This window comes from Aythya ferina, assembly GCF_964211825.1.
Source record: "Aythya ferina genome assembly, chromosome: 3".
Taxonomy (NCBI): domain Eukaryota; kingdom Metazoa; phylum Chordata; class Aves; order Anseriformes; family Anatidae; genus Aythya; species Aythya ferina.
Genome location: NC_140298.1, coordinates 85,221,633 through 85,241,882, shown reverse-complemented (window position 1 = coordinate 85,241,882; position 20,250 = coordinate 85,221,633). Strand labels below are relative to the sequence as shown.

General features: G+C 44.1%; 1 protein-coding gene and 1 long non-coding RNA gene across 2 annotated transcripts in view; one reads left to right on the top strand and one right to left on the bottom strand.

The window, feature by feature from the left end:
- The window catches only part of PHIP (PHIP subunit of CUL4-Ring ligase complex), a 112,223-nt gene extending 107,528 nt beyond the window's left edge, over positions 1-4,695 (bottom strand). The window contains exons 1-4 of the mRNA XM_084514881.1: positions 4,313-4,695; positions 4,142-4,200; positions 3,907-3,936; positions 3,695-3,754 (exon numbers count right to left, since the gene is read on the bottom strand). Coding sequence (XP_084371007.1) covers positions 3,695-3,754; positions 3,907-3,936; positions 4,142-4,200; positions 4,313-4,358 — 195 coding nt within the window. The 5' untranslated portion in view covers positions 4,359-4,695. The remainder of the gene's footprint in view (positions 1-3,694; positions 3,755-3,906; positions 3,937-4,141; positions 4,201-4,312) is intronic.
- A 573-nt stretch (positions 4,696-5,268) lies between these two features.
- On the top strand, positions 5,269-7,938 carry LOC311434626. Its single transcript, XR_014691607.1, has 2 exons — positions 5,269-5,640; positions 6,944-7,938. It is a non-coding gene; the product is annotated as an uncharacterized lncRNA (long non-coding RNA).
- Positions 7,939-20,250: the final 12,312 nt, after the last annotated feature.

Here is a 20,250-nt window from a genome sequence, read left to right as displayed (position 1 = left end):
CCCCCTCCTCAAGCACCACCAACAGAAATAAAATCCAGCAGAGAAAATCACAGACACCTGAATATTTCAGATAAGTTAACATAATAGTTCTGAGTGTATACCCTGTGGTGCTTGTACCCTAGAAGACCTAAAACATCCCTGTGATAGCTTTGAATGGCTACAGTGAATCTGAAGTCACCTTCAGCCAGCCAAAATCCAGCTTGCCCCGAAAAGTAACATCCCCAGCAGATCCCCCAGGCCCTCCGACCATCTCCCTCCTGACGCTGTGAGGCCCACGTGGTGCTGAGCGCGCGGAGCCAGCTGAATCATCTGAAAATCATCGCTGTGCTGCTCATTTCTCAGACAGTTCAGCTCCCTTATCTGACTGCCTGCACACTTGGATGAGCACACAAAGGATGCAGCGGGACTGGATGGCTTTCAGCAACAGCACACAATTAGATCAGCTACACCCACAGCGAAACTGCAACATGAAAAAACAATTACCCCGGAGTCAAATGATGCACCAGAGCTTGTTTGTGTGTCCGGGCCCTAATAAACATGTTTTAAAGCCTATCAGCAATTCAGAAGGCTCCCTCAACTCTGCTCAAGTGAGCTATTAACCCTCTCAAGAGCCCTCAATTTTCATCCCCCATCAAGAGAAACCCTCTGCCTCTCAAGAAGAAAAGAAAAACAGCAGTTCAATAAGTTTTCACAGCTGATACATGAAAATAAAAACATCCTGAGACCTGAGGAGTCTGGGCGCCCTTGGTACTTAGGCTGTATGGAATGCACCAGGGATGCAATTCGCAGAAAGTCTTTGGCCCTAGCGCACAGGTGTAGGGCTGGCAGCAGAAACACTGACTTGGCACTCTGGAATAAGAGACCTCAGCCTCAGAGCAAGAATCAAGTAGTTTATGCTCCAAATAGTGACTACAGAAAAAAAAATATATATATATATATATATATTTATATACATATATAGAAATACTAGAGTTCAAGGCACTGAAGAAAACAAACCACAGCAGAGCATTTCTGAACTCATGCATTTCCCTGTGGCATTACAAGCCTGCACAGCGTGGTGTTAGCTCATAAGAAAATGAAATGTTTGTTTTCACTGGCCAAAAGAGAAAAATTTAAGTAATTTACGAGATGAAAACTGCATCCAATTTAAGATTATTTGCACAAATTAAGCCACAGAAATAAAATATATTAAGACTACATGTTTTGGTTTAATATTTGAAAGTTAACTCTTATAATAAATAAATGTTTTCAAAAAGAGGACAAAACCAGGAACAATGTCTCTTGAAAAGATATGCTCCACTAGATCCACATAATTACATCCATAATAAATGGCATGGGTTTGCAAATAATAGAACAGAAGCTTGGGGTTAAATCCCATCAGCTGTTGCACAGCGCCTTTCCTCCCTTCCAGAGTAAAAGTCGGGCTCCTAAAGTTACACTGATCAGTACTTTTGATTCTTAGCTTTTCTCAGCCCTTTCTGTGAAGTTTAGTGAAAGTTCAAGGCATTCAAGTCAGAGGAACGGTGCCAGCGCATGACAAAACATGCCCTCTGCAGAAAGAAAAGTCAGCATCTTAAAGGCAGAAAAAAAAGATATAGATACATTATTGCTATGTTATCACTAGAGGAATTAAAGAACATGGGGCTAAATCAACATCAACTTCTAGCTTCGCAGCGAAAGATTCCTGAGTTGGAGTTAAATGAGTTTTTGTTTAATGAGCACAAGACATTGTGAAAAACACTTCTTTTGTATGAAACAACCTTCACCTTGCAAATGCACTTCTGTGCCAGTTTTCACAAGCCTAAAACGTCAAGTGATACTAAGTTCACACATCTTTGACAACCAAAGCCAGAGCAAACATCCAGGAAGGAGAGAAGTACCAAAGTAACCAACTGCTTTTTCTCTCCTCCCCCAGTTTCCAGGTAGGGGCAAAGTGGAGAAGGACACACAAATGTTTACCGCCAGCCTAAGAAAGCTTTGTTAAGAAAAGCAGGAAAAGAGAAGGGACCCAATTACCACCGTATGGATCCAATTACCACGAGCACATGGATTCGGAATCAAGTCCAAATTACGAGATGTACACCTCATGTCATTACGTACCTATTCTAAGTTATAGTATCCATCTGCATTACAACAAAGAAGGGTCTGAATGAACTTGTCATTAGAGCTTCTTAGCTTAACCTTTAAGATTTCTTCTTCTCACTTTCTGTCTTGACATCCTCTTTTATACTGGCTACGTAAAAGAACCCCAAACCCACCATACACTGAGACTGCACCTCCACCTCTTTAAAGGATAAAACACGATAAGGGAGCGACTTGTGCCAAGTTTTACCACTCAGCTTGTGACCGGTGCTTGAAATGGAAAACATGGCCTTCAACAACCACATGCATTTACAATGCCTCGGCGAATTCACCTCTTGGTTCAGGAAAAAAAGAAATACAGTAAACAAATTGTTCCAACCCAAAGAAAAGTCCATAATTCACATTGTCGTGTTCACCTATGCATGTTCAAAACAACCTTCACGTGACCTGGTGTTTACTGGCTGCATTATGGATGGGAGCTGTTCCCTCTCCTTTTGCATAAGCTCAAAAGTTCTCCACAAGTCTAAATCTCAGTTGTGGAGGCCAGAACCACTACAAACAGCCCGAAAGGAAACCTTGCTTTGACGAACACTACAAGCAGGGCTCATTCTTCGCCTGAAACATTATTCAGAAATTCAGAGACTGAATTATACAACAGTGCACCTGTAACGAAAACAACAGGGGCAACAAGTTGCTAACAGTTGCTCAACTCAGACATCTTGATTGCTGTCCTCTCAACTACTATAGTTCACAGGATAACAGGAAATATATGTATGTTGGTGCTAGCAGAGACAGGCCTGAACTACAGTAGGGGAATTAGTACCTTTTCTACCTTTTCTATCACAGATTACCTTTTCTATCACAGATCCCCACCTGAGATGCAAAGCACACACAGGGCGATAAAAGATAAAAAGGAAAGCAACGAAAAAAAAAAGGAAAAAAAGGCAAGAAAAGGCAGCAAACCTGGGCTGTGCGCCTGGCCGCTCCGGCTCTCCTGGTGCACACCGAGCAGCAAGCCCCGCGGGGCTCCTCGGGAGCGAGCCGGGGACGCCTCAAGCTGCAGCTCCCAAGCCGGGGGAGCGACGGCGAGGCCGTGCGTGTGCACAGCGGCGTGCAAAAAGCGCGCCCGGGTGCGTGTGCACGGGCGGGCAGCGGGCGCGCCCCCGCCTCCCGCCATCCCGCCGGCCCCGCCCACCCCGCGGAGGCCCCGCCCCCTCGAGGCGCGAAGCCCCGCCCCCCCCCCGCGGCCCGGCCGTGACGTCCGCAGCGCCTCCGCGGCTCGCGCAGTGCGGGCGCGGCCCCGCGCCCCGCCGGGCGGAGGGGGCTGCGCGCCTCCGCCTGAGGGGAGGGGGGGGGGGGGACACAACAAACAACACGAAGGGAAGGGCCCGGTTAAACATAAATAAATAAATAAATAAATAAAATAATAATAATAAAGCCCTGAAGTTTGTGTGTGTGTGTGTTTTTTTTTTTAAAGTCGTCTTTTTTTTTTTTTTTTTTTTTTTTTTTGCGGGAAATTCAATTTTTCGGGCTGCTGAAGGGAGAGAGGAGAGGAGGGGATGGGAAAAGGCAAAGGGAGGAGCCGGAGCCGGGCCGGCGGCCGCTGCCTTACCAGGTTCTGGTAGCTGCGCGGGTGCTCCTTGCCCGTCCAGTCCGTGCGCTTGGGCAGCAGCTGCAGGAGGGGGGGACACAAACGGGGGGGGGCAGAGCCGTGAGCACCCCCCCGCCGCCCCCAAACAGCGGGCAGGGGGCGAGGGGAGGGAGGGAGGGGAAGGGAAGGGAAAGGGGGGTGAGGCCGCGGGCGGGGCGAGCGGCGCCGCTTACCTCTTTCTCCGCCACTTCTCGGATCAGGACCTGCGGCGACAACAAAAGGGGGACGGGGACAATAAAATCGATAAATTGGGGGAAGCAGGGAGGGGAAGGGAAGGGAGGGCCCTCGGCTGGGGCCCGGCCCGGCCGCCCCTTCTCTTCCCTTCCCTTCCCATCCCATCCCTTCCATCCCATCCCATCCCACCCCTTGCCGTCCCCGGCAGGCCCCGGCGGCGCCATCCGCCCCTACCTGAGCCGCTTGCTGGCAGGGTCCGTCCTCCAGAAAGCGGGCGATGAGGAAGTAGAGCTCTGCGGGGACAGCGGGGAGAGGCGCTGAGGGCTGCGGAGCCCCCCTCGCCCCTTGATTTTTCCCCCTTCTCCCCCCTCCCTCCTTTCCCCGTTTCCCCCCCTCAGCGCTCACCCGCTCGCAGCTCCGCCGTGTGCCTGCTGCCGCCGTCCCCGGACATGGCGAGGCGAGGACCGGAGCGGCGGGAGGAGGAGGAGGAGGAGGGAGAGGGGGGTGGGCGGGGGGGAGGAGGAGGAGGAGGAGGAGGAGGAAGGGGGGGGGGTCGGGCCGCGCTCCCGCGGCAGCGCCGGGGCCCAGCGGCCGGCCGGCGGCTGTCAGCGGAGCGGGACGAGGCCGGGCTCCACCATTCGAGCCCCGGGCGGGCAGCGGCGGCGGCGGGAGGAGGAGGAGGAGGAGGAGGAAACAACAACTCGCGGCCGCCCGCGCCGCCAGCAGCCAGCCAGCCAGCCGCACGCGCGATCCCTCCGCCCGGAGAAAGAGTCCCTCCTCCTCCTCCTCCTCCTCCTCCTCCTCCTCCTCCTCCCTCCGCGCCCCCCGCCTCAGCCCCGCCGGCCCCTGGCGCCGCGCCGCCCCTCCCCCGAGCCCCCGGCCCCCGTGAAGAAGATGGAGGAGGAGGAGGAGGAGGGAGGAGGAGGAAGGAAGAGTGGGGGGGGTGTCGCTCCTCCTGCCCTCGCAGGCTGAGGGGAGAGGAAGGAGGGAGGGCGCCGCGTGCTGTGTGTGTGAGTGTGTAAATGAGCGTGTAAATGTGTGTGTGTGTGTGAGTGTGCTCGGGCAGAAGATGGCGGGGCGGGAGGGCCGCTGGGTGTCGGAGCGGCGCTTTTCTCTGCGCCGGCAGCGAGGGAGGGAGGGAGGGAGGGAGGGAGAGGGCGGCCGGAGCGCGGAGGGATACGGAGGGAGCGGGAGGAGGAGGAGGAGGAGGAGGAGGAGGAGGAGGGGCCGCCGAGGCTGGAGGCTGCCGAGCCGCGGTGGCGCAGCCACGGGAAGCGAGCGAAGCCAAAATGCCCCCGGGGAGCACGGCCCCGCTGGGGAGGCGGGCTGAAGGCCGGCCCTCCTCCTCCTCCTCCTCCTCCTCTTCCTCCCTCCCCCCTGCCTCAGGCAGCGCCCCCCCCCCCCGAAGGGGAGGGAGGGGGGGGCTCCGGTGCCCCCCGGCGCCCGCGCATAAGTCAGGCGTGTTGGTTTTAGGACAAAAAAAAGAGAATAAACATTAAAAAACCCAAAAACAACAACAAAAAGAGCACCCCCCCACCCTCCCAGCCTCGTGTGTGGGCGCCGGGTTCCTGCCACGGGGGCGCCTGTAGGTTGAGTTCATCCTCCTCAGCTCGTCCTCATCCTCCTCCTTCCTCATCTTCATCCTCCTCTTCATCCTCATCTTCCTCCTCCTCCTCAGGGCGCTGCTCGCTGTCCTCGCCTCGCCCGGGAGCGGAGCTGCCGGACCAGCGGAGGTAACGCGGGGCTGGCCCCGGGGGGGGCCCAAAACGCGGCCCCCGGGCGTGCTGAGGGCCCCTCGGGGCCGGGAAGGGGGAAACAAAGCGCAGCCCGATGGTGGTTAGGTGAAAATGGGGGAAAATCTGTAAAAATAGGGGGTGAGGAGCGCGGCGGGCCGCCCGCCTCATGGCTCGCCGCGAGCCCGGGCGCTCTCGGGTCGAGCCGCGGCCTTGCGAGGAGGAGCGGCTTTCGGGGCAAAAAGCGGCGATTTTAGCAAAAAAACGTGTCCGGCTTTCACACACGGGGCTGGTAGGGAGGGTAACCGGCCGGGCCAGGAGTGCCTGAGGTGGCACGGGAACCAGGCAGGAATACAGCGGGCGCAACGAGCCCTCGGGCCTCCCCGCTGTAATTTGGGGCCAAATCGGTTTTAATCCGTGTTTTCCGGGCCCGGGAGCTCGGCCCCAGAGCCCGCAGCTTTGTGCTGGGCACCCAGCTGGCCGCAGCCGCCCTCTGCCTCCCTGCACAGGGAGAGGAGCTAAAACCTCGCCGCTTTCCCTCGCTTCTTCCCGGTCACCTCACAAAGAGGGATTAACAACTGGGTTCATACAGCAGGAGCCCAGCTCCCCTGCCTTTTGGCGTACAATCATCAAATACCCTAAAAAAAAAAAAAAAAAGAACCCAAACCTTAAAATCCTAATCTAGCACGGTCTATAACCGTGAGGGTAGAAGCGCTCCCCGGTGCAGATGTCCCTGAAGCAGCAACACCCTACGTGCTATGCCCGATCGGTTCATCTGTAGCTTCCCTCGCTTTTAAATTACAAAATGTCTGGGTGTCTCCCTTTCCCCGGTTTTTGCAACAATAACCATGCTCTGCCTCGGCTTCACTGCAGACAAACACTTGAAATAAGTGAAATGGCAACGAAGTCATTTACTGCCTAATAAAGATTAAAAAAAAATAAAGCGACTGGAGTCTCTTTCTTAGCTATGTAAAATATGTATCGTAATACCTCGTAGGTGGTTCTCACAACAAAGGACTACACGAATAATGTGATTAACATTTTAATTTCCCCTGGTGTTTACATATAAGAATGTATACTTAAATATGACATCACTAAACCTATAAACCAAGGAATTGAGAATTTTTAACGGTCGACGAGTCTGAAAGTAGAGGAAAACTACCCTGAATATATTGAACTTCCCCGTTCCTTTGGCAGCTTGTAACTTTTCCTGATGCAGATTAAAATACAGCCCACAGAATCAAAATGTTCGTGTGTTTTGAGACTAAAATAAGGATTGTGTCTTTCATTTGATTTTTTTTAGAGCACCTAGCAAAATGGAATCCCACTCCCCGACTCAAGCCCGACCACAGCAGTGCTACAAATACTAATTAATGAGCAGCTTTTACAAACATACATTCCTCTTCTCCGTACAGATAAAATCTGATTTTGTTGATGTTGTTTATATGTGGCTTAACACGGAAGTCACAATGGCCACAAGAGAAGATGCAGCGTTATTATTGTTTGGTGATGCATGTTAGAGTTTTAACAATTCCTGCAGCAGTAATAAATATTCCGTTAATTTTTTTCAGAGATTAACAGGGCGTTTGTTTTTGTTTTTGTTTTGTTTTTTTCCCCTGATGCAATTCAATTGAGGATGTTTTTGTTACCATACACTAGTGGAGAAAAACACCCTCATCTCTGAATTTTTACAATCTTGAGTGTAGGACTTTCAAATAATTCCCTTCCTTTTGAGTGATCTTGTCACCTTACATTATCCTTAAGTAAAAATACATCTCTTCTACTCTGTCACTGAAATTTAATGTTTTTTAAGAGATGTTTTCACTCTGTAAAAATTGGCATAAAAAAAAAAAAAAAAAAGTGGAATTACTTTCCTTCTTCAGATATAACAATTGTTAGAACAAAAAGGAAAATATCAGATTTTTTTTTTTAAATCTGATAATTTGATTGTTTTAACATCTGATATTATTACACATTCTTTTTGCTGATGTTAAATGTTCCATTATATTTTTGTGGCTTTCCAATTTGAATATACATACATGTTCACTAAAATAATTTTTTAAAATAATAAAATTTACTAGATTTTGCTTTTAATAAAGCTGAAAACTTAGTTATGGACTGATGCAAAGACTTTTTAAAATTTTTCCTAGCTATGTTGGCTTTTTTTTTTTTCCTTCTTTTTTTTTTTTTTTTTCCAGAACGTGTTTGGCACTAAAAGTATCCAAATATAGATATGTTCGGGAAAATGCTCTTGGATTACTGCTTATGTTTGGTAAATAAAAAATGTAGTATCTCTGATTTCTTCTCAATTTGTGTGTCTTGGTAAGTTTTTTTGTTTGTTTTTAATTTGTATTCTTCCTTCGTTATACTTTATATCAGTTATCAGTGTAGTTTAGCTATCTTGCAGCCAGAAAGTGCGTTACATGTTGGCTGCAGTTTGATATGAAAATGCTTTCTGTTTCTCATGAAATCTGGTCTTTTCTTTACAGACAAAGGAAAGTATTTATGGCTTGTAAATTGCCAAGCCGGACAATGTAGCTAAATACTTGAATCACAATATTGGGGGAGTGGGGGTAGGTTGTGTGAGCAACATAAGGCATTCACTAAGCTTTCTTGGTTAATTTTTTTTTTTTATTTTTCCCCCCTCAAATGGGAATTATCACCACCAGTTGCTCGTCTTTTTGTGACTGTTGGTTCTTACTCTTGAAACCAACCATTAATTTGTCAAGGGTGAGAAGAGTGATGTTATTATGCAGCCAGCCAAGTTGTTTGTGGTTTTTTTATTTTTTATTTTTTACTGTTGTTGTTATTTTGTATAATACATACCCGCATAAGGAACCAAACGTGTCAAAATACAATACTACCCCAAGTAAATTCCTTCTGCAGCTTTAAACAATAACCTACAATTTAGCTAAATAGCTTCACACCAAAATGGTCTTAAACACCCACTTGCTTATGCTTCATGCCTAAAAGATCCTTTCTGCACTCTACATTGGTAACCTAGAGGAACATTCAACTGGAAAGCTCCTTACGGATGGTGTAGCCAACATGCATTCACCCTGGTCCCGATCCTAAATACTGAAGTGTATGCTTCCATTCTTGACCTTTATTTCCTTTCTCTAGCGCACCACTACCACTGAACATGGATGTCTTCCCGCTCAACCCAAAATACGCCATTTCACCTTTTGCTTTCTTTTCCATGATGGTGAACAGTAGCGTGGCATTAGAGATCTCTATTACCCAAATTAACACCATCATTGACAAATTATTGTTTTATAAAAGCACACAAATCGATTCACCCCTAACAAACGTATTTTTAAGTGTTCTTCTCTTCTGCAGGTAGAAAAGTCCTGTCACTTATGAAAACATCTCTCATTTTTGTATAAAAATTAATAATAAACCTTGAATGTCCCAACAAGAATCTGAAACCAGATCTATGCCTCATTTATATTTTGAGCGGAAAATGAGTCTGGTTGAAAGTCATCCTCTAGTCTGCTGTTATCCAAATACACGTAGGCTGCACTAACTACAAGATCCTTTCAGTTTCACTATTAAATATGTGAATGAACATGAAAAATTCCCCTTATAAACAGAAACTAAGAATTAGACCTATGTTAACTCCTACTGAATAAAAGACTTCTACTGGTTTGTTTCTTTTCTTTTAAGTAATTTAATTTTTGCCCCTGTATGTTGTAAATGAACTTTGATTACAGTAACCGAATCAGTTTGACAGTACAGCTTTCTATGCTGACTATGTTTCCTAATTATCCAGAGAATTTTAAGAAAAAAAAGATTAAACTGCTGTACTTAACTGTGCGCTGTTAGGCTGTTCTTCACAGAGAATTTGGGGTATTTGCCACGTTTGGTTCCACGTCCATTTTGATGCCTTTCAGGTTTTCTCACGATTCTAGACCTTGTTTTTGTTTGCTTCTTAAGCAGGACTTAGGAAAATAAAAATAACATGCAGGGTCTATTTTAGAGGAAGGGTAGTGCAAAATGTATATAGGAGCAGGAAAACAACATTTACTATGTTGCTTTCTGTACCGGCAGGCATTTTCTGATGTCATTACTTCTACAAAACTTTCAAAACTTTGTTGTTACTATTCTTTCTAGTAAGGTACTCCAGTACACCAAGGCACTTTCCACTGAGCAGAAGAGTTAAGATGTATCAATGGTTTGCTTCACTGGTTTCATTTTAGAGTTGTAAACCTCAGAGGGCTTATTTTAAGCCTAAGTGACTTTTGTTTAATGTTCACAAATTGTAAAGTGTATTCAGACACATTTTAATAGTGTCTGTAAATGACTGTTTATCTTCCTGTTTCTCCAAATGAAAATCTAGATTTCCGTTCAACCAAATTTCAGGGCCATTCACGATTAGGGGGTTGGATCTGATGTTTTAAATTATTGTAGTAGTCTTGTAGAAGCATTACAACTTTTTAAAATGCAGATGAGGGGTTATCTGTCTGAATCTTCAGTGTGAGGCTGGTAGCAGTAGATTTGGTATAGGCTTGGAATTCCCCTGAAGTTCATGCAGCGGACTACTACAATTTACATCAAAGTAATAACTTGAGAAATGCTGTCATACTTTTATCTGAGATATAGTCTGATATAATTACAGGAAATGCTGAAGGGAACATATTTCAGCGTTTACAGATACTCACTGTATGCAGTTTAGATAAAACCAGGAGAAAGATCAGAGATCTACCCAGAGAAGAGAAGAAGAACATTGTAGGTAAAATTTCACGATGATATGTTCAAAATAATCCATCAGAAGAAATAATGGAAGTCAGTTATGCTCCTTATGGGCTCCTCAAGAAATAAAAGCAAGCAAGCTAAATTCAATACCTAGCTTCAACTTTAAAAAAGACCATTCTAGTTATGTACTCACCATCAAGAATGTGTTTTTTTTTTCTAGAACTCTTAATATGAAAACAGTGAAAAAATCCAATGATCCATCTTATGTTGGAAGATCATGCTGAGTCTTCCACCTTATCTCAAAAGAATTAGAATTCAGAGATACATGATGAAAATAGGTAAGACCAAGAAAAAATATTATTTTAAGGATAGAATTAAAGACAAAGGAAATGGAATAAAGTATTTGAAGAAGAAGAAAAAAAATGGCACATAAAATATCTGTTTCAGAGAAGATAAAGAAGGATCTTCAGTAAACCGTAGGACGTAGTGCAAGAACTGAAGTCATTGAAAGGTTTCAGATTAAAAATGATGTTTTCCCCCCATCACAAAATATAGCCATCTTGGCTTCGTTTTGCCTCAGAACCACCAAGGCAAAGCTTTCAGCAGTCTTCAGAAGAAAGAACTGACACTTCTGTGGGCAATCCAGCAAAAGAACAAGTGCAGAATGGAAGGATCATTAGGCTGATCCGCTACCGCACTGCCCTGTTGCGAGCCTTAAGACAATGCCTCGTTTCTCCTACATGTTTCCTTCAAATGTGGTTTGATTTCGCTTAGAGCTGTCATGTATTTTTATTTCTATGTAGCAGAAATATCTGCTTTCCCCAAAACAGCAATGATGCAATGCAAGGAGTACCAATATTTGCACTTACAGTAAAGATTTTAGTGCTGTTAGCATCGAACCATTTGGCTGACAGTGCCTCCCTTGCATAGCATATGTGATTTGTCAATCACCCATGAAATACACATCACTGAGGTTCTGATCTCCATTTACTGTTCAGTCTTCTGAGAAAATCCTGGGCTACAGATCCAGATTTCTTAATATTTTGTTTTCCTCTCTAGCATCCAACTGATGCCTTGAAATGATTACTTTTAATTTTTCAGTTTGCCTAGATAATCTGCAAAAGGGTTTTGGTGTGCCAGGTAGGCATGGTTTAGTAACAGATATAAACTGTGTAAGATAGCTGCTGCTGTAAAATCATTGCTTCCATCTCTTGATTTTACCGATATATAAGTACAAGAGACAGGAATTACGATTACCCTTGCTTACAACACGATGCTGATTTTTTGTTTGCTTCCTTGTTTTAAACCCAATAAAAATGAAAGATGGAGATCGGCACATGGGCTTCCCTTTTTTCCAGGTAAGGACCTATCACAAAACTAAAAGATTGTGCTCATTCTAGCTCAACTAATCTTGAGTTTTTCCATGTAAAGTGGAGAGGCTCATTAAGTGCAGGCCAAGAAGAAACCTCTTTCAAAGGTGTCTGCCCGGATGGCTGGCTCGTTCTCTCTGGAGGTACAAAGTGCTTGCAGTGTTTGCTTCCCGGAGGAAGAATTGGAACTGAACTTGGATTTCCTGAGCATCCAAGCGGGTGAAAACTACAACACTGCTGGATAAAAGGCAGGGCTACCATTGTGGTTGGGAGCTAGGGTGGTAAATGGGCTCTAGAAACGTTTAACAAGGGGGGCTTGCAAGCAAGGCAAGCAGAAGATGCCTGGATCCTGAGTGGGAACAGGCAGCGTTGGGGACCCTCAGAATTCTACAGATATCCAGAAACTCCTACTGTTGGAAAATTAAGCATCTACAATTTTTATCTCCAAATTATTTCGTAGTTAACTGCTGTACATGCTCTCACCCAGCTTTGGGTTAGCTTATCACAGCTACCCCGCTAGGGTAGGTGTTCCTGAAGCAAGATCTAGAACACGAGCATGCCGCTCGTTTTTGCATGGGCGCATTCTGTTAAAGCTCAGGCTTCCGAGATCAAATAAAACAGAAGGAATTGAACTTGATCTTTCAGCATCAAGTTTCACTAGTACTAATTGCCTCTCAGCAGGCCCTTGTAAGCAAAGCACTGAATAACACTAAAACTCAATCAACTCGCATAAAGAAACGAGATGTTTCACGATGACTAGATCGAGCATTTAAAGAAACGCCCAGGTATTTGTCTTTAACACAGTTCCGATTTGGGAGTTCATTACTCTGGCCATAATAAAAATACATTTACTTAGTCCGTGCATAAGGTTTTGGTATATATGTTTGAAAGCGCTTTTGAGGAGAAATGACTGCACATTTAACCTTCCACCTAAATACAGCTGAAGTCTGAACCACCGAGTTAAAACACCAGGAATGCTAACCCAGCATCTCAGCGTTTGAGGAGTTGGGACCCTCCAAAATCCTTACCTTATTTTTATACTGGGTTTCTTTTTGTTTGCATGCCAGGTATGCTCGGTCTTATAAAACAGCTGGATCATGTTTTAAGCTTTATCTGCTAGACATTTATAAGAAATGAAAGCTGTGGTTTTTACAGCTTATTTTCCTCTAGATCTGAGCAACAAGGTAAAACACTGAATTCCTGCAAGCTGAGAAATAAAAATAGAAAAGATAAATTCTCCTATGTAATCTGATACAATTCATAAAAATCAGTAGGGTTTGAGAAGAACAAGCTGCAGGAGGAATTACTTGAAATCTAAGTAACACTGAAAATAACATACTGACATTTTAAAGGAGGGATCACCTGGATCCTGTTGATCAAAATTTCATCAGAACTTGATCTTTACGTCTCAGATTAAACCTTACATTTCAACACATGGTTAAAATTCAGAGAACTCTGGAAAATTTGTTTTGCACAAAACAGAAAAGAGAGTTGCCTAATAAACTACCAAAAATATTTCCTGGCGAGCCTGCCAGCTGGCAGTTTCTGAGTTTTGGTTTCGCTGTGTTTGAGGGATGAACAAGGAACACAGAGACAGAGAGCAGCTGATGAATCAGCAGAAGTCAGGGGGAAGACACCTGCGCTGTAACAAACTCCTGAACAGGATGTAAAACTATTTTAAAAATGGGAAAAAATAGGGATTTTTTTTTTTTTTTTTTTAAAGGGCATTCCCTTAGAATGCTGAAAACAAACAGTGTCAGCTTTCCAGCCTTCAGGTAAATGCCTGACTTGAAGAATTGATTTATGCCAAAGTTCAGAGTCAGAAACTTAACATCACAGAGGCTCTCACTGAAGTTCCAGGATTGATGTTCCTGGTCACTGAAAGTTAAACATTACTGTCAGTTCTTAAAACCCAGCAGAATATATGCCTTTTTCCTCAGACTCCGGATAACAGTTACTGACAATTTTAACAGTATAGGCAGCTGGGTTTGAGTGCACAGACCTGAGTACCGGTGATGTTTAAAAGTTGTTACTTAAATTCATTTTCAAAGTATACATTCTTAAAAACAAACAAAAACAGGAAGAGGTATTCATGCACCTAATCCTATTTAAAATCACCAAGCAAACAAAACAAAACAAAACAAAAAAAAACACACATTGAAACCCCACAACACAACTCTTAAATTCTAATAACGGGGCAATGCCTCAGCTCTGTTTATCTCAGTTAAAGCCCTCGTGTTGGAAAGAAAACTAACCAAATCAGAAGTCCTAACCCCTCTTTCTTTCATTTGGATCTTTAAATCAAAACCAAATACTACCCAAGTGAAATAAGAAAATTCTTCAGCCCTTTATGGTAGACCACTCTCTGCATCCGAGACCTTCTCAGACCAAGTATTCTCTGGTCATTTAATGCTGGGTGTTTCTGACAGCACAGGCCTCTCTGCAGGAGGTCAGGTCATGGCATAGTTACACAAAATACCACTTTGAATTCCAGCGTGCAGAAGGTAAGGAGTACTTGTTGCTATATTTCTCAGCTCTGAATGTTACCAGTGCTAGTAAACTGGCTTGCACTGGTGCTCACACCCTTCCTGAGGCTGACTGCTTTGCCCTGGCCAGACTCATTTTATTAAACTCTTGACAATGCGGATGCAGCTGTCCTGCTCGGGTGGTTAAAATTTGGGCTGAGCTAAACCTTGAACCATGCCAAGGGTTGCTTGGGAGAAAGCTGGTTGGCCTGGACCCAATGCAGGGGCTGTGCTGACACTTCAACAGGGTAAGCAGCTGGGTTCGAGTGTCTAGCCCTGGCACCCTTTGCTTTGCTAGCTTCATGACACTGTGACAAACACAGCGCCAATGACTGCCATTGGGCTTCGCTTCTTAAAAAATAAATAATCAGATTTTAGTATGTAAACTGTACGTGACTGTAGCATGTAAAATATGGAATGTGTCCAATACGAATGGCCTTTGTTCAGAAGTTTGAGGCTGAGCTAAATCCTACCCAGTTTCTAACAAAACCCTAATACATCTCGGAACATTTTTGCACAACGTCTGAATTATTCAATCCTTCCTTTTGTCCAGCAAATAATGACAAAGCTATGAAATGCTTTTTTGTTGTCGTTTTTGTTTTAAATACAGTGACCACTTGAATTTTGTGCTTTTTTTTTTTTTTTCCTTTGATCAGCCCATGATTTAGTAAAAATAGCTAAGTTCTTATACATATCATACCATACGGTAACGTATGTGGCATATGATACAAATCAAAATACTGCTGTATCATTTGGTCTGGGTCTGTAAATGTTGATGAGAATTTGGGTGCAGGGACCTCAAGCTTACAGAACACTGATATTAGAGAGCCCATCGTAGCTTGCATTTTCCTGGTTCTTATGGCTGATGAAAACTTCAGACGCAGGGCAGCTGAGATTCAAATAATTGTCTGTAGAAGCTTCTCAGGACTACAGGAAAGATCACTGAAGGAAGAGTTGATGTGGAAAACAGAAACCTGGAAAATAGAAAGTGTAAAGCTGCTGAGAAGTTGGGAGAAAACAATTTAACGTTAGATGGAGGTAAACATAAATTAGCGGCCATCAGGGAGATTCACGGTGTGCCTCAAACTTCCACGCGGTTCTGAACTGCTGACTCCCTCTGGTTAGAGGCAGCAAGCAGCTGGTTGCAGTCCTTTGCAGTGAGTCTATTTAAAGTGCTTGAGGCACATTGCAAAGGAGATGATGCTGCGGTGATCAAACACTCGGCCAGGCCGTACGAGGAACAGGAAGGCTAGTTAGCGCATGAAGAGCACTGAAAAGAATCCTTAAATGGGATTTGGGCTGAGGGCTTCTTGCTGCCTTGTGTTATCTGGCCTTCTGAGCAGGAAAAAATCCACCCAGTTTTGAAAGCCATAACAGATAACAGAGCCCTTCGTGGCCCAACAATAACTTAGAAAGTATCAGACTGCTACACATGAGGATGCATTGTTGCAAGGAGCTATATGGTATCAAATGCACCATTGTCTAATTGCTTTATGAAATAAAGGGGACAGGCAGTATCTTCCATGTTTGCTGATATAAAACGAGGCTCTTGTTTTTAGTGACAAATCGAGTCAGCCACTGGATCTTCTGTAAATGCAGGACTTGTACTGCAGGCTGCTCTATACGTATTGCTTCATGTGCTCCAGGGCCTATAAGCCAAAAGCACCAGCCCGTCCTGAAAAGGCAAACCAGGTCACACAGGACTCCCTGCTGGCTGCTGCGTTCACCAGGTGAGGAGCATGATCACTGTTTCCACTCAACACGCCCAGCATCTCAAAAATTAGTCAGACACCCCTGAGAACATGTGAGTTGGACAGGGGCTTAACAGAGCCAAAAAAAAGGTAAAGAAAGGTCTCCCAACATCAGTTACTTATGACTCGTGTGGCAGCAATTCTCCTTAAATTCTTGCAGTTTCATCACTGAGGGTGACATCTACTTGGAAATACGGTTTCATTTTACCTGGCCTTTGGGATGCTTTTACAAACGTATATACAACTGCTGCTGTAACTGGAGCTTGCAGCTCCTAAATTTCATACGGTTCCCACAGTCCTAGTGCCAGCTCTACTGCCAGAGAGGTGACTGCTCCCACACCCCGGAGGATTCCCTGCTACTGGCTTTGGGAGGCCGAGTTCACTGCGACCTGTCACCACGAACGCTGTGCTTGGCTCGAGGCTCACGTGCTAGCAGGGACAACTAACAAAGGAAAATCGTGTCCCTGAGCAGGGAGCTGCTAATGATCAGGGTAATGAGGTCCTAGAGCAGCACTCCAAATGGAGCCAGCTGGGGAGAGAGAGTAGGGAGACCACGACATTTAAAAACTGAATAAATTTATAAAACTCTGAAATATGGCATGGAAGACTTCAGTAACAGGTTCCAGACTCAGAATTACCCCATAGGTCGAAACCTGCACATCCTAGTTCCCTTGGCTGGCAAAGCAGGCAAAGCTTCCTGAAAGGCTCTGGAAGCTCATCACCGAGCAGTTATCCTCGAGGTGGGAATTTGGCACCGATGCACAAATGATAGTTAATTGCAATGAAGTACACGGCAGCTTGATTTCTCTATTGCCCTCAAGGAAATAAATACAGTTACAAGATTTACCAGAAATATATCCCAGAGGGGAGGAAAAAAATGAAGTAGACTCGGTAACTGAATTGTTGATACAAGGCTTAAGGGGGAAACAGACTTTGGCGATGCTCATGGCTTGCTTGCATGTGCAGAGAATTTTGCAGGGTTTTGCTCTTGTACCTACCCCTAGAAAAATCAGTTTCCCTTGTGTTGCACGAGGTCTCTTCCTCCACCCCTACCTGCCCAGGTTACAGGGTTGAGACTTTTTCCATCTCTTACCTTTTTCTCCTTTCCCTGGCTTGCCTTCCACAGACTAAGGCTGCTTTTGGAGTATTCACACATCTTCTTTTCCACGTGCTGCTGTGCGGGAGCTTTCTTCCAGCCTCGTCCTGGGACATCCCCCGGCTGCCTCCTGTTGCCACAGCAGCAGCACTCCTCCCTCTGGGGCCAAATAGGCAGCCGGCTTCGGAGTGACTGTAAGCAATCACAAAAATATCTCCAGACCCACGGCTTCTCTCTTCTTGTCAGTTCCTGTAGCTGCAACTGACGTATTTACATCTGTTCCTTAATCTGGAGTGGCAATCAATCCCTTCATCTTATTGTAAGAGCTCGGGTCTTCTGCCATTACAGAATGTTATCAGAAATTAGAAGGGGGTTGGTTTGTTTTTAAGACATTAGATCATTGCCAGATTTTATTCTGATGCTATTAAGAGCTTAGAACGGCCTTCCAGCTGCCCTAGATAAGGCAAAAGTTCTTGTCCTAAAACCTTTACTTTGTGAGGAAATACAGTAGCATTTTATGCTGATTTTGAGGATGGACTGAAGACTCTGACAAGGTCATTGCTTCCAGCCTCTGCGTTGTCTCCAAGTTCTATCACTTGGCATTAAATCGTTCGTTATTAGAGGCAGGCTCGTAATCAGGCAGCACGGTACCTGAAACCTCCCAATATAAGTTCGTTTTTATAACCCCCAAGTCTGAAATTTGTTTCTGAACGGGAGTCAAAGCAGTGATAAAACAATTCCTACAAGTTACGCTACGCCAGTGCTGAAATTAAGCACAGTGGGCCCATGCACTCAATTCCTTGTTTAAGCAGGAATTTAAATTACTAGCCTTATCCCCCTAAAAGGTATTAAACCACTCTTTTCTATTCACATTTAGGGGGGAAAAACGACTAATTAGTATCAATAGACAGATTTGCAATGTAGTGTTAGTGAAGTCATTCTACACAAGAACGTATTATCGCTCTCTTTGAAGGTGCTGACAAGAAAACAGCATTTTGCTACACTCGTCAGTCTCTGCTTCTTACATACACACCACTTTGTTGCTAATACTATGGTTCATCACAAAGGGAGTAGTATGTCAAAACAATTTATTTCTCGTTCTGTCCATTTTCTGTAGAAAAGCTATAATTATTTTGATTTATTGTAAATCCAGAATTGGTTATTACAGAAGGCAATCGGTGGGTCGTAATCTAGGTAAATAGCAGCTTTGCAGTGAGTTCAAAGTTTGTGATTAAAGCAAAAAGTCTGTTTATTACAGAGAACAGCAGTAGAAAATTCTTGCCTTTACAACAATCATTGCACCGAACATTTGAATGGTGCTGCTGACCATCCCGTTTGTGGTAATTTAACCAGCGGTAGGAGTATTGCTCTAGTTTTCCTACAGATAAAGAACCATAATCCTTAAATTAGGAGGATGACAGAGTTCTGGCTACTGAACTTGTTTACAGACAGTCTCCGCTATCTTTTTACACTTTGATTCAAATGTATGAGTTTACTGACTCATTTAATATAAATTAAGATAGTGGGCCAAGGTGTTGCTTAAAATCAGATACCAATCAGCTGCCCAGCAGCGTTCCACGCGCAATGACCCAAGTGAAAATACAGATCCCATGAGGGTTCCAGGTCAAAAGCAATTTATTCAGGGGAGCCACACACTCCTTCACATTGCAGATTATTTTCTTTTCTCATTTGACACCATCTTATCTTTATAGCATACAGAATGGTCACTTGTTTCTCAGTTGTATTATCTCCTTCGGGTTACATAAATTTCTATATAATTGTATTAGAAATGTAATTAATACTGTGGCTGTTGAGGTTTAATATCATGATGCACGCTTCAGTATAGTAAGAGTGGTTTAATTTCAAACCGTGCTCTCCCTTCCCACTCTTCCTTGACTCTCCTTAAGAAAGTGCACCAAAAAAACCCAAACCACATATTATTTTCCTATTCCACTAAAGCTTTAGCTCTTACATACGTGTATTTTGCTGTTTGTTCTAATAAGGGAACTGAGACATCCTTTAAGTTCCCTAATCAACTAATTTTCTTGCTATTCTTTCTCCCTTTGCCTACTTTTTTCTATTTTTTTTTTAATGAACAAACCAAATAACTTCCAAAGTGGGCAAAACATAGCAGAACAACTTACCTTTCACTGTTGTTTAGCATAAGCATTCCTTTTCCATTAGCACCCCCATAAAGACTTATGTCTCATCTGCAGTTCTCCATTTGGAAAAAGCTGCATTTGCCATTTCAAGAGTCAAAATATCAAGAGCATCCTTTGGCTGACATATACAATTAGCTCAAGTTCACTCAAGGACATGGAAAAAGCAGAAAGTAACGACCAAGAAAAATCATATAAAGGTGGGCCTTTGACTACAAAAGAGTGACATTTTCAGATCATTCACTGAGTCTTGTTTCTCATGGGCCTGCCTTCTCTAAACTTGAGAACAGTCCATCCTTCCCAATAAATACATACATAAAATTGTTGTATGTACCCTGAGCTACCCATCCATTACTTCCCAGGAAGGCCAAATACTCACAGATTCTTCCAAATCTTGTGTACAAGCGTGAAGCAACCAATCATTAAATACTGATGATGCAAGTTTCTTCAAGGCTAAGATGCAGCATCTGGCCCTTTCATGAAACACTTCAAAACTAAAATGCTTACATACTTCCTGAAGGTGCTCTGAGGATCGCCAGCTGCCCACAAAAACACCCTAGCCACATATGTTTGAAGATGCTTTCAAAAAAAAAAAAAAAAAAAAAAAAGTGTTTTACAACTTGATACAGTGCTTTGAAAATTTTTCTGCATCTCTGAGAACTTGACAAATAAATGAAAAAAATGCAGAGCATCACATTTACAAAGCACTTCTGAAAAATTAGAAATATTAATTGAATCAGCAGGATAGTGTGCTTCATTAAACTTCATCTAAGTGGATTTTCTATTGTTAAATGCTTCCAGCAGAACTCTAGCACTGAACTGAATCTACTAATCTGGTCAAGCTGACACGAATTTTGTGCCAGAATTGTTACATGTTGAATATCGTCCAATTAATTTAAGGACCAACTTCTGTCTGACAGAGATTTAGTCAAAGAAGCTCCCCTAAAAGAAGCCTGTCCAGATGTGTCAGTGTCTTATGATGTTACATCACTGCTGTGAAGGGTCATTTCAACA